Source organism: Cyrtonyx montezumae, unplaced genomic scaffold (assembly GCF_038088225.1).
Source record: "Cyrtonyx montezumae isolate F1298 unplaced genomic scaffold, pur_monq_1.0 scaffold_10, whole genome shotgun sequence".
NCBI classification, from domain to species: Eukaryota; Metazoa; Chordata; class Aves; order Galliformes; family Odontophoridae; genus Cyrtonyx; species Cyrtonyx montezumae.
In genome coordinates, this window is record NW_027071826.1 from 52,012,772 (window position 1) to 52,026,552 (window position 13,781).

General features: G+C 41.8%; 2 protein-coding genes and 1 pseudogene across 2 annotated transcripts; all 3 read right to left on the reverse strand.

Moving 5' to 3' along the window:
* Positions 1–947: 947 nt before the first annotated feature.
* LOC136060650 (olfactory receptor 5J3-like) lies at positions 948–1,884 on the reverse strand (annotated as a pseudogene).
* Positions 1,885–4,788: 2,904 nt separating this feature from the next.
* LOC136060649 (olfactory receptor-like protein COR6) lies at positions 4,789–5,727 on the reverse strand. The gene has a single exon (XM_065755374.1). The coding sequence runs from the start codon at positions 5,725–5,727 to the stop codon at positions 4,789–4,791; it is 939 nt and encodes a 312-aa protein (XP_065611446.1).
* A 4,609-nt stretch (positions 5,728–10,336) lies between these two features.
* Positions 10,337–11,280, reverse strand: LOC136060950 (olfactory receptor 5AS1-like). Its single transcript, XM_065755754.1, is given in 2 exon segments — positions 10,337–10,809; positions 10,812–11,280. Coding segments are annotated over 2 exon segments (942 nt in total).
* Between the last annotated feature and the right edge of the window lie 2,501 nt (positions 11,281–13,781).

The window sequence follows — 13,781 nt, forward strand, 5'->3', positions numbered from 1 at the left end:
CTTCTTAAGGAACCTCGAGGAAACTACTGAAAAGTTATTTTAACTTCAGCAGTCAAAGTGTACACCCTTTGTCATTGAACAAAAAGTTTATTTATTTCCTACCACTTCTCAATAAACAGCACTCAGTATCTTCAGTTAACGACACCATAATCCCCTCTGATGGATATTGCTGCAAGGAGCAAACACAATACCTAAAATTATAGTGATGTGTGATGTTATGTATTCATGGACTAAATGGCAGGACAAGAGTTTTTAAGGTCATCTGAGTTCAACCAATTATCCATCTAGGTTTTTCTAGAGGTTAAATTCTGCCTTTTGGAATTACTAGAGGTCAAATTCAAGAGTTTTTATGGTACCAGGGTCATCTGAGTTCATCCAGTTAGCAATCTGTGGTCACTGGAGGTCTAATTCTGCAATTTAAGATCAAATTCTGCAATTTAAGGTCAAATTCGATACCTTAGGGTTCCATTGTCATCTGAGGTATACAGATTTGCCTTCCCTCCAGAGGAAAGGTTTACTAGACGCCATGTTAAATCTTTCTACAGTCCATGGAAGAAAAGCAGGCAGCTTCAGAGCACACCTTATCCGTGTTAAGAGACTTTTCTTGGGAAGGATTACATGTGTTAGTGTGCCCATGTCTCTTCATTTGTTACAAAAACGGAGAGAGTTTGTGAGAGGTATCCAAACACAAATATTTAATTAGGAAAGGTTAATCCCACATTGGTGTCCAAAGATTTCAAAGAGTGGGCAGGTGACTTATAACCTTAGGTTCAGAAAGGCCTCAGAAAGAGAATTTATTTCTGTCTTTCCCTGTGATACACCCTTCAATTAGCAACCTTCACAATGTCTTTTACATGCTAACAAAAAAGATTCAGGAATTCATAAACCATATCCAAGACAATGGGGTTCTTGTATGGTGTCAGCCCAGATGCCACCTTGGAGTGCTTTCAGCACATGAAGACCTTCCTCTTCAGCAGCTTCCTTGTGGCACACTTCACATCCTGGTTTCTCAAGCTGTAGATCAAGGGGTTGAGCAGAGGAATGACCACGGTGTAGAACACAGAGAGTTTTGTCAGTGCCCAATGAGTGGCTGGAGCTGGGGCAGAAGTACGTAAGCAGGATTGTGCCATGAAATGTGAAAACAGATGTAAAATGGGAGGCACAGGTGGAAAATGTTTTTTTACCTGCCCTTGGCGGAGCGGATCCTCAGCACCGTGACAATGATGAAAAAATAAGAAGCAACAGCGATTGCAAGAGTGGCTGCCTCAATTATGGAGCCAAATACAGAAACAAGGATCTTGTTAAGATGAGTGTCACTGCAGGAGAGCTTTAGGAGAGGGACAAAATCACAGAAAAAGTGATCAATTACATTTGAGCTGCAAAAGGACAGTCTCAGCAAGCCAAGGGTCTGTATCAGAGAATTCACAGCACCCCCTAAATATGATCCAGCTATTAACAGCACACAGACCTTTTTGGTTACAATGAATGAGTAGAGCAGTTGGTTACAAACGGCCACGTAGCGGTCATATGCCTTTGCAGCCAAGAGAAACATCTCAGTGGAGACAAAAATTGTGAAGAAGCCATACGTATAAAGCATCCACTGTACAATACTCCTTTTGTCACCATTAAAAAGCTGAGCAGCATATTGGGAGTAAGAGTGGACAAATAGCAGACATCTAAGAAGGACAAGCTGCTAAGGAGGAAGTACGTAGGTGTGTGCAGTTGTGGCTCAAACCTAATGATCAACATCATTCCCAGATTGCCCAGCAAAGTCATCCCATAAATTAAAGAAAAGACGGTAAACAGTGGGAGCTGCAGGTCTTGTCTATCCGTTAATCCTGTGAGAATGAAGCTACTCACAGTGGTATCATTGTCTCGTGACATTATTTTCTTTCAATTGTTACCTGGAATCAAGAAGGAAAGCCACAGATCAGTGCATGGTCAGCATCACTCAGCACTGCCCCCATGCCACTCATCCACCCCAGTTCTGGCTTTGAAACAGTGATAACAGTTGTTTCACTTCTTTCTCCCTTCTGCTAATCTCCTGTCTTCTCTGCTCTTTTCCAGAGCTTTCTCTGATGTAAGGTGAAGAAACCTCCAGTTTCGTCCTTGAATCACTTCCGTCCTTGAATTCTTTCCATGGTTATCTGCCAAGGTTATTTCCAAGGTTATCTTTCCAAGGTATCTGCCATGTTACAAATCCTACATGACAGAAAACAGAATGAAAGAAAGACCATGAAAGATTTTATAATCTCCTACGGCTTACCACAGTGTCCCCCTCATTAAAGGTTCAAGAGAAGATTGACTTTCCAGATATTTTCCTTAAGACAAAGTAACCTGTAAAATAAATATACTTCAATGTCAGAAACCCACACTGGCATAATGTCACTGAAAAAAAAAGTAACAGAAAATAACTGGGTTTTCTTTTTCTTGTTTTGATTCATTTTAGGACTGGTTCTATATCTGTGTTTGAGAAAACAAAGCCAACTCTATCTAGAGCTGCATCAAAAGCAGCATGGCCAGCAAGGTGAGGGATGCGATCCTGCCTCTGCTCTGCACTGAGACCTCACCTGGAGCACTGCATTCAGATGTGGAGTCCTCAGTGCAGGAGGGACATGGACCTGTTGGAGTATGTCCAGAGGAGGGCCAGAGAAATGATCCAAGGGATGGAATAACTCTCCTTTGAGGATGGATTGAAAGAGCTGGAGCTGTGCAGCTTGGAGAAGAGAAGGCTGAAAGGTGACCTGAGAGTGGCTCTTCTATATCTAAAGGGGAGCTACAGGAAAGAAGGGGACAGATTGCTCAGCAGCGTCTGTGGTGGTGAACAACGGGAAATGGCTTCAAGCTTAAAGAGGGTTGGATATATGGAAAAAGTCTTTTATAGTGGGGGCGGTGAGGCACTGGAACAGGTTGCCTAGAGATGTGATGATGCTCCATCCCTGGGGACTTTTAAGATTGGTTTCTGGGCAACCTCATCTACCTGTGCATGTCCATATTCACTGCAGGGGAGCTGGACTAGATGACCTTTAAAGGTCCCTTCCAACTCTAAGGATTCTATGATTCTATAAAGCAATGTCATTTAAAAAAAAAAATAACACAGTCAAAGAGTTTGGTGTGATTTTTCCGTAGAGACACTCAGTATGAGTAGGAGAAAATTTTCAGAGACTAAGGGAGAGACAGAAAGAGGGAAATGATAGATAAATAGAATTGAAATTTGGTGCTTATTTTGATTTCACCAAGACTTACAACACCTCTTGTTTCTCTTCAAGTCAAGGAATTTCAGGACACAACAATCATCTCATTCTGTGGTCACCTGCAATTTATACTTACTGCTCTAAAACCTTCTGTCTGGATGAAGGGAAGCAGTCCCAGTGTGCCTTTATAAAATCCCCCTCTCAGATGAAAAAAGTGCTAAGGTGGAAATAAACCTGCATTTATGTTTTTCCATCCAGATACCTGGAACAACTGGCTAGTACCAATTAATATTCCCATTTAAAAGCCTGTTTTTATTGTAGAGTAATTGCTCTCAGATGAGAGAAAAATGAGAAAAGAAAGTGATGTTTACAATTGCCTCTGTCATTATCAAGCAACTTCAGTCTCTTTCCTACAGGACAGAACTAGTCAATACAGTCAAAACCACTTGGACATTGAGACAACTCATTTAAAAGCAACAGCCATGAGCATCCAGTGAGTACACTGAGATCCTGCATGTCTTGGTGACCTATAGACACCTACACGACCCATACCAAACATGTTTGTTCTGTGAGCTGAGTCACACCAGAGGACACAATTGTACCCTGAACATGCTTCTAGCACTGATTTTCTGGCATTACAAGCACAATGGCATTACAGTAGAAACACATGAATACAAAATCTATGTGAATCTATTCTCTTCCTTTCCCAGCTGTGCTCTGTACCTCAAGCCTGAGATCTCTGATTCTCATCTCTATTTAGACAAGCTGTTCTTTGTGGATGTACTCACCTCTCCTCTATTATGCTACACTGAGCTTCTTGGTTATGATCTGAGTGCCTTCAGTTCTCTCCACACCAGAGATGTGCAAATGGGAGATACTGAATTCACCTGTGTTGCACTGAACATGAAAGTGGATGCATCAGTCAGAGCATCTCTACAAAGACTTTCCTTGGACAGAGTACAGAATTGGTAGCAGAAAATTTTTACCTTCTATGCTAGTAGAGGGGTGGGCTCTGGCTCTTCTACCTATTTAAGGATATATTCAACCCTAAGCTTTAAAGTGAAAAAGCACCTCAAATTCTGTCTGAAGTTGAAGTGAAGCATGGTCTGATGTTGAGGGATATACGTTTCATGATAGATGACACTTTTACTCGATCTTCAAGGCAGCCTTATACAGGGCTGTGATATTACTCTTTGAATTTACATTTCAAGCAGCAGGATTGCAAATTGAACCACTCATGACATTTTCATTTTAGAAATGAACCATCAGACAGCTTACTGAAAATGAAAAACACAAAACACATACTTCATTTATTTCAGATGTTTCTGTACCTCATCCCTGATTGCAGCATGAATTCAATTTTAGGAATCACATAAACCTTGCTAATATTTTACAAACCCTCTTTCAACATACTCTGAAATTATCTTGTGAATTTCAGATCACAAAATACTATCTCCAAAGTAGTGCTTAAGTATACATAAAACATATTTAATATGCAAAAACAATAGACATTTAAACTGAATATGTGCTTAAGTGGTCTCTATTTTCAAATCCCTTAAAACTTAAGTTGAGATCTCTCTGGATTGCCAAAGGGTCAGTGAAACAGAACATTGGTGGCAATGGCTCTGCGTAGGGCATCATTTACCTCCTTGTTCCTCCAGCTGTAGATGAGGGGGTTCAGCATAGGGATCACCACAGTGTAGAACAACGACGCAATTCTGTCTGTGTCCAGAGAGAAACTGCTGACTGGTCGCAAATACATGAAGACAATGGATCCGTGGAACAAGGAGACAGCCACCAGGTGAGAGGTGCAGGTGGAAAAGGCCTTGTATTTCTTCTCAGTGGAGCGGATCCTCAGCACAGTCAGAATAATGAAAATATATGAGATGAGGATGGTAATGATGCTGCTCATCTCAACAAAGCTGCCAAAAATGAAAACCAGCAGCTCATTGAGAGCGGTACTGGAAGAAGAAATCTGGAAGAGTGGGCTGTTATCACAGAAGAAATGCTTCACCACATTTGAAGAGCAAAAGGATAGTTTCAGCATGCCACTGGTGTGTAGCAGAGAGTTCAGGAAGGCCAAGAAGTACGAACCTTTCACCAGGTTCCAGCAGAGCTCCTTGGTCATGATGACAGTATAAAGCAGAGGTTTACAGATGGCCACATACCGGTCATATGCCATCACAGCTAGCAACAAGCAATCTGAGATTGTCAACAAAACAAAGCTAAAATACTGCATAACGCAACCTGCATATGAGATTGTTTTTGCTCCTCCCAGGAACATCACCAACATTTTAGGAGTGATGACTGTGGAATTAACAGCATCTGTGAAAGAGAGATTTTGGAGGAAAAAATACATCGGGGTTTGAAGCTGGAGATCGATGCTGATTAACGCAATCAGACCCAGATTTGTCAGCAAAGTGGTGGTGTAGATGGCTAAAAACACCATGAAGAGAGGGATCTGCAGCCTTGGATTGTCTGTCAGCCCAGACAGAGTGAACGTGGTTGGTGTGGTGCAGTTTCCTGAAGCCATCAGGTTTGGCTGGTGTGCTGTCTGACATCAAGAAAAATAAGGATGATAAAGGGTTTGTCAGAGCTTAGAAATTAATGGGATAAGGAAACACGCAATGCTCATACCCTTTATCAACAAGCGCATAGAGGCATGAGAAAAACCTAAGTTCTTAAAACTCATTTTGCCATGAGAAACAGCACTACCCAGATATCTACATACAATCTACCTGTTCATTTGTTCAACCCAAACCAGCTATATAAAATCCTGTTGACTAATAGGAGACAGTTGCACAGACTCTCTTTCTCTGCAGTGAGTGAAGACATCAGATGAATCACATTCATGCAGGAGGTCAGAAGTGTTTTCGTTGACCAGATAGCATTTGGGATGTAATTAAGTCAATATAAAGCTGACTCTGTGAATGACAACCACATTTTATTTGTCTACAAAGACTTCCAAACTTCTTATATTTAGCGGAGAGAAGTAAGGCACTGGCAGGGTGGCACACATCACATCTACTCCATGCATGCTCCTAAGACACATATCTGAGGGCTAGAAACTGAGGGCATTAAAGCTATAATAGCTACCTATAGAGCCCCAACATAAGACAAGTGAGCACAACCCTAAATTGTAGTGTAAACACGCTTTTCAGTAGCTATGCTTATCCTGTGCTTGTTCCTTGCAATCCAAGCTGGAAATAGGAAAAAAAAAAAGCCTGGGGGAGGTCCATAGTTATGGATGAAAATCTTTATAAAAAAAGTAAGATGAGACAAACCTCTTCATTTTCTTTCACACTGTCTTAGCCCACTTAGTGCAGAGACATACTTTTGTAACTAAGACCTAACTCAGTCACAGTAGTTCTGCAGAATCGATCAACATGCAACATGCAGCAGATACTTACTTTGCAAAGCAAACTTCAGTAAGGACTAATTTTTACATGAAGCAACGAGAGTTATCCAGCTCATTTATGCCTTGTCAAATTTCCTCTGATTTTTACTCTTTATTTCTAGGAAGCAGGCACTTAGCTGCAGTGCTGTATTCATACACTCAAAGTCTGAAGCATTTATATATTGAACAGTCAGACCACAGTAGCATGGCAATTATACTGTACTTTATGTCCCCTGAGAGACAGGAGATAATTACATCACAACAACATCCTGAGAAGATTTGTAGTATTTCTGATATGTAAATGTGTTGCTTATAAAGACATTTAGTTGACCTAATCTGTGCCATAAATGATTGGTACCTGTGGAAACCATGTTTGATCAAATGAAGATAATCTTGTTTCTGTTCATTAAGCTTAGTAACAGGTACCAATCTAGATAACATCATTTCTTGGAAGAAGACAGCAAAATTCCAGAGGTCCATTCATGCAGATTTCTCTTTGATTTCTATCTTGAACTGCTCTTTGCAACAGCTCCTCAGGTGGGATCAGATTTCTCAGTGGTGAAACCACAGAATCATAGAATCACAGAATGGACCTTAACATCCATCCAGTCTCAACCCCTGTTGTGGACTGGTTGCCCCCAAACCAGGTCAGGCTGCCCAGGGCCCCATCCAGCCTGTCCTTGGGCACCCTCTGGAGATGGGCCATCCACAGCCTCTTTGGACAGCCTGTTCCAGGGTCTCACCACCCTCTAAGAATTCTCCTGTAACATCTAACTTATATTTCCCTTCTTTTAATTTAAAACCATTTCTCCTTGCCCTATCACTATCAGATGATGTAAATTCATTGAATCTCTGACTTGAGTTGGGAAGGACCCTTAAAGGCCATCTAGTCAGCTCCTCTGCAATCAACAGAGACACCTACAGCTAGATCAGGTTGCTCACAGCCCCATTCATCCTGTTTCCAAGAATGAGGCATCCACCACATCTCTGGGCAACCTGTTTCAGTGGCCCTTATTGCAAAATACTTTTTCCTGATATCCTGTCTCATCCCACTCAGTGAGTTTCAAGGGAGGTGCATCTTTTTCTATCTCCTGAGTCTCACCACCCCTAGCCAGCAGGGGTCTGTACTGTGATGGAGTCATCCAAGACAGCCACAAAACTTCCTTTGTTGCCTCAGTCTCTAACTTTTACCTTCTGACTTCGTCATGGTCATTCTTCAGGAACAGCTCCTCACACTCTATTCCTTTCTTGATGTAGAGGGCAAAGCCTCCCCCTCCTTCCTCATCTGTCCCTTCTGGACAGCTTATCATCTGTAGCCGCATCCCAGCTGTGGGAATCATCTCACCAATTAGATGACAGAAACTATATGATGATTTTATAGTAGCTCAGGAGCTTCCAGCTCTTCCTCTTTGTTTCCCGAGCTGTGTGCATTGGTGTAGAGGCACTTCAGCTTGGCAGCTGGTCATGTCCATTTCTTGGAGGATAACTCTTTATCTCCTTAATTCCTTTGAGGTATTTACCTTGAGGCTCCCTGTTGCTTTCATCATCACGAGTTCAAAAATGTGCAGCACTTTTTCCCTCAGCTTGGTTTGCATGATCTGCAAGGTGATGCAGTGATCCTCAGAAAGAAAGAAAGAATGGGCACGCGGGAAACACTGATGACAAATGAAGTAAACAGGTAAATAATTACAGATAAAACTAATAACAAAGCCTTATTAAGATGGATATCCAAGCATGCAAGCGTACTGTGAAATTACTGCCTGCTTATGTCTTCAATACCGATGCAAAATTAGTTACTGAAAAGTTTTGCAGTTGAAATTTGTTTGTTGTAGGTCCGGTAAAGCATCTAAATCTACTGCAGCAAGCAGTGTACTCTTGGTTTGAACCTCCATAAGCTTACATGGAACCCTGTGAACTCTGGAAGTAAGTGCGTGGCATTTTTTCCATGTAAGTTATTTTAATCTAGGATTCCTCATCCTTTTCTTTTCTTGCCACAATATTATGTAGCCAATAAAACCATCTTCTAGATGTAGTCATCAAACAAAATAAAACAAATTCCCTAAGGCATCAAAAAGCTTGAGTATTAATAGAGATATCCATCTTCTAAGTATGCCCCTTGCATTTTGGATCATTGATGCAAGTGCTACTGTATCTAATCACTGTTGCATTAGGAAAATGTTTCTCCCAGGGCTCTTTCTACACAGCTGTCCAGTGTGCATACAGCTGTTTTGTTTCTCTACAAGAACTGTAGATCAGAGAGAAACAGTAGATGGTCTAGAGGTGGATATGAACCCAGGTTTTGGAATCTCTTCTCAAGTCTAACCTCAGGTTTTAAATAAGCTTAGTGCCTTTAGCAAACTGGTTACTATATGCCACTGTTTCTCTTTTAATATATATTTTAAAAAAAATAAAATGAGTGATGTCCTCATCCTTAGGTACTACTTTCCTGGCACAAACAACCTTTTGCAGTAAAACCACCTGGACCTCTTCCCTTTGTAGCAGGGATTGTCTGTTGCTACATATTGTTGTACTGCACCACAGATTGTGGCTCTAGACTTTATCGTGGTATGATCTGGGGAGCATCACTGATGATACTAAGCAAATATGGATAAGTGGTTACATTTCAAACAACATAGCTCTGTGAACAAATTAAAGGTGTTCTCTTTAATGACACAAATATACAACCTACCTCTGAATGCTGGGCAGTGTCATGGTGATGAGGCAGGTCCAAATCCAAGCTCAGAAGTCAACGCACAGGCCAAGGTTAGGATCAGGTTCAGGTCTGGTGATTGCAGGTAGGTTCAGAGGGATGAAGTACAGCTGAAGTTAAGCGTGGAAGTCAGCTCATGTATTGAGATCTGGCTCAAGAGGCTTAGGCTTAAATAAAGGTCCTGTGCCTGGGAGTGTGGGGCTGACGGTTTCAGTTGAGGCTGATCAGGACAGTTAATGATTGGTAAGAGTGCTGTGGATCCCAACATGGACACTTGCAGCATGGCTTTGAACCTGGATAAAATCCCAAACATGTCTGCTGATTATCATGAGGAACTTGTAATCAATAGCAGTGAAGAATCATATAAAATGAAACATTTTCATTTTGCATTAGAACAAGAGACTTTGAAGATGCTTTAGCACTATCTCCACCACATGCAACAAAAAAAGTCTTACATTCCAGATACTGAAAAAAAAAAAAGTTATTCACTCCAGCAGAGAAAGAAAAATGATAATCTGAAAGTTTTTGTTTATTTTATTGAACATCTTCAGTCAAAAATTAAAATAACTCACTTTCCAGAAAAGGGAGATCTTAGTCATGCCTCTGAACAGATGCCACAAAATACCTCTACAAAATGTGCAGGTGAGCTGCTTAACCCAGAATACAAGTGCTCTATTTTTAAAAACCAACCATACTATCTTAAATGTACGACAGTGAAGCCTTCTATGAAATGTACAGGTTGAAGGTAACTCACAGTATTGCAGGTGCCTGTATTTGGAAGAGATTTCCCTTGTTGGAAGAACAGAGAAATGGGTTCTTAGAAATTAAAATTTGCCTGACTTACTTTAGGTTTCTGCCTTAGGAAACCACTCACTACATAAGCCACTTTTCTACACCAATGACAAAGTGCAACTGTGGAAACCAGTTTAGATGGAAATGCTAGGAAAAACAGGTATAGGTGTTAGCCAGATTTGGTGGCTTCGTGCTGCACCGAGCCAGAGCTGTCCTATCAGCAGTTAGATGCAGTTTTTCCTGCTAAGTAGATGACTGAGAAAACACTTTCTTCTCTAGTGATCTTCTTAAGGCTTCCCTCACCTCATTGTTCCTCAAGCTGTAGATCATGGGGTTCAGCATGGGAAGGACCACAGTGTAAAACAAAGCAATCAGTTTGTCAGTGTCCAATGAGTAGCTGGAGCTTGGCCGTAAATACATGAAGAGGAGGGAGCAGTAGAAGAACCCAATGGCCAAGAGGTGGGAAGTGCAGGTGGAGAAGGCCTTGTGCCTGTCCTCTGCCACATGGAGCTAAATGATGGTGCTGAGGATGCAGGTGTAGGAGATAACGATGACCAGAAAGGTGCTGGTTTGCATGAAGCCACACAGGGTGAAGAGAAGCACCTCATTTACCTTGGTGTCTGAGCAGGAGAGCTCCGGCAGTGGGGGAATGTCACAGAAGAAGTGGTTGATGGTGTTGGAGCCACAGGACAGGGTGAACGTGAAAGAGGTGTGCAAATAGAGGTCAGACCCCCGCTGAGGTAAGCCCTGGCCACCATGGAGGCACAGACCCGTCGCGACATGGCAATGGAGTAGAGAAAAGGGTGACAGATGGCCATGTAGCAGTCATAGGCCATCGCAGCCAAAAGGAAACACTCAGCATCAGCCAAGGCAGCAAAGAGGAACATCTGCATTGCACAGCCAAAGAAAGAAACGGTCATGCACTGTGCTACAAGATTCACCAGCAGCTTGGGAGCAATGGCAGAGGCATAGCTGAGATCTAAGAAAGACAAATTGCTCAGGAAGTACTACATGAGGGTGTGGAGGCAGGCATTGAGCTGGATGAGCATGATGATGCTAGCGTTGCCCCCCAGAGTGGTGACGTAGATGAGCAGGAAGAGCCCAAACAAAGGAAACTTCACTTCCCTACGGTCAGTGAAACCCAAGAGAATGAACTCAGTCACAGCAGTGCAGTTTTCTTCAGGCATTTTCCATCTCAGCCCTCACCAGTGGCTCGGTTGCTGCTAATGCCTATGCCACAAGCCAGAAGTGACGACCCTCCCTGCTCAAGAGACATAGTGGTAGCACAGTTATTTTACACACAGTATGAAAAGGAGCAAGTGGTGACCTAAAGCACAGTCAGACATAACAGCTGAGAAGGATCAAGAATTTCTGCAACACTCATTCCATGAGAAGCTCTCCATTCTAGAGAATTCTAGAGATTGATTGAGACCTACATAAAATTGGTTCTTAGACATTTTGAAATGATTGAAAGCCAAGGAATTAGTTCAATTATGATTTTACATGTTGCACAGCTGAGGAAAAACAATTTCATACAAAACAAGCACATGACACACTCCTGTGTGAAGCACAGGGATCAGACACAGGGCTCTGTTTTGACTCTCCATTGCACATTGCTCCTCACGTTTTCCTTCTTTATAAATGGTTTACATAATATGAGGGTTGAAGGAAGGCTCTTCTCTGAGTCATGTCAGTTTTAGAACTGGAAATAAATGATAAAACAATAAATAAAATACTTTCCATATTTAAACTTCTTAGAATTAATGGCCACATCAGTTTTTGTTGAAACTATACACTGAATTTAAACTGTGTTTTCAAATGTGTGTCACAGAACACATTCCTCCAAGTACATCCCCCAGAAAATCAGGTTTCAATGAGAGTTTCACCTTGGAATAGAGCTGATTGATCTAACTTAATCCTCCAAAAGCAATTTTTACGCCTCTCAATATGAACTTGTTCATATTTCTACTTACAAAAGGTCTGCGAAGAGGCATGCAGGCAGAAGTCACCAAAATAACTGCAGAGTCCAATGCTGTGTAGACAAATAACACAATGAAGCAGAAATGTGCCCAAGGACACGACTTACATGCCTGATGAAGGGTGACCCTGGATTTTGAGCTGGAGTTTGCCAAACTCACTTGCACACTTTCGAACTATCACTGACCCTACACAATATTGCAGAACTCCAGTGGAATTACTGCAGCTAACAGGCAAAGCAAAAGCTCAGAAGTTTCTTGTAAGGGGCTGCAGATCTTGACCAGTTTAACCTTCACACACTGAAGCAGAGAGGAAACACCTGTGTAAATGCTAAAGACAGAAGTTGTTACCCCAAAGTGGGAATCTAGGTAACAAGGAATAAATAGGCATCGCCCCTGCATTTACAACCAAGCACAGACTATAATCCCTTTAATGTGCCAGTCTTCACCTGGAACTGAAACAGAGCTTGTTGCCACCATTGTTGGATGGATGTTATGAAAGCAGTGGGGTTAGGGAACCACATTTTATGTTGGAGGAATTTCCTTAATCCCAGCCATACTGCACCACCACATCTGTGACAATTCAAATCTTTAAAGACAGGTGCATTTCAAAAATAAATGAGTTGGAAAATTATTTTCCTTGCTGCCTCACCCTTTTTCATCTCCTACCCATACCCCAACAAACTGAAACCCAGTGTTACTTACTTTCCTTTATGCTGTCCTTCAGAGATAGTGCATCACTTCAACAGAAATAATGGAAATGTCATCTACTCCCTGCAAAATGGATTAAGCTTTATCATCGAGAGGGACCTCAATTATACTAAGAACTAGCAAGAGATCAGATTTCTGCAGCAGCCGAAGGAACCAGCCACCAATGACTGAAGCAGCACCACAGCCAAACACTGAAATTTCCTCTGTTATTCCTGCTTGCAGCCAGACCAATGTCAGACCTACCTGGGGATGGTCTGAGGACCGCCTTACAGCTTGTAGCAATGGGAAGGTTTTATCACTGCACCAGCATGACATCAGGGACGTGGTCCCTGTTGCCTCTGGATTACCTCATGGACAAAGGACAGCTGAGCTCTCCACAGCTGCTGGAAATAGAACCTCAAACAGCTTGGGTTTGGTTTTAGGAGGAAATCTAATAGCCTTCTTCTTTATGAGCTGCAGAGCATCCACAATATTGTTGTCCTCCGTGAATTTTTAGGTTGGAAAAGGATTTGTCTTTTGATTGCTGGGAGAGCACGTGCATGTAAACAATTGAGACTGGATGAAAAATTCTCAATGAACTGAAGCAGGGTGGTTATTCACTATTTCAGAAGAGGAGGGCAGAGAGATCACCTGCAACAGAAATTGAAATCATTCTGCAAATATTACATGTTGCATTTTCCCTTCATAAGGAGAGAAATAACTGATAAATGGTATGCAGCAGTGGAGGTGTTACCATCCTTCCTCTGAAAGGGAACAAGACACTGATGGAAGCAGAAGTGCAGAAAACCTGTGAAAACAATGTGAGCACAAACTGAAAAGAGTAGCACGAAGCACTCTTGTTCCTGCTGAAAGAATTAAAGGAAGAATTAATTCCAAATTTATGCATACTTTTCTTTCTATGATGAGTTTTTCAATTACAATATTCTGTGAGGCCATACCTTAAAAGAGTAAAAACATCCCTAATTGTCATTGTGCTGACAAGTCTGGGAACTATACGGTGC

Bases quoted from the DNA above. Each gene is read 5' to 3' on its own strand.
- LOC136060649 (XM_065755374.1), bottom strand. From the start codon at position 5,727: ATGGCTTCAGGAAACTGCACCACACCAACCACGTTCACTCTGTCTGGG.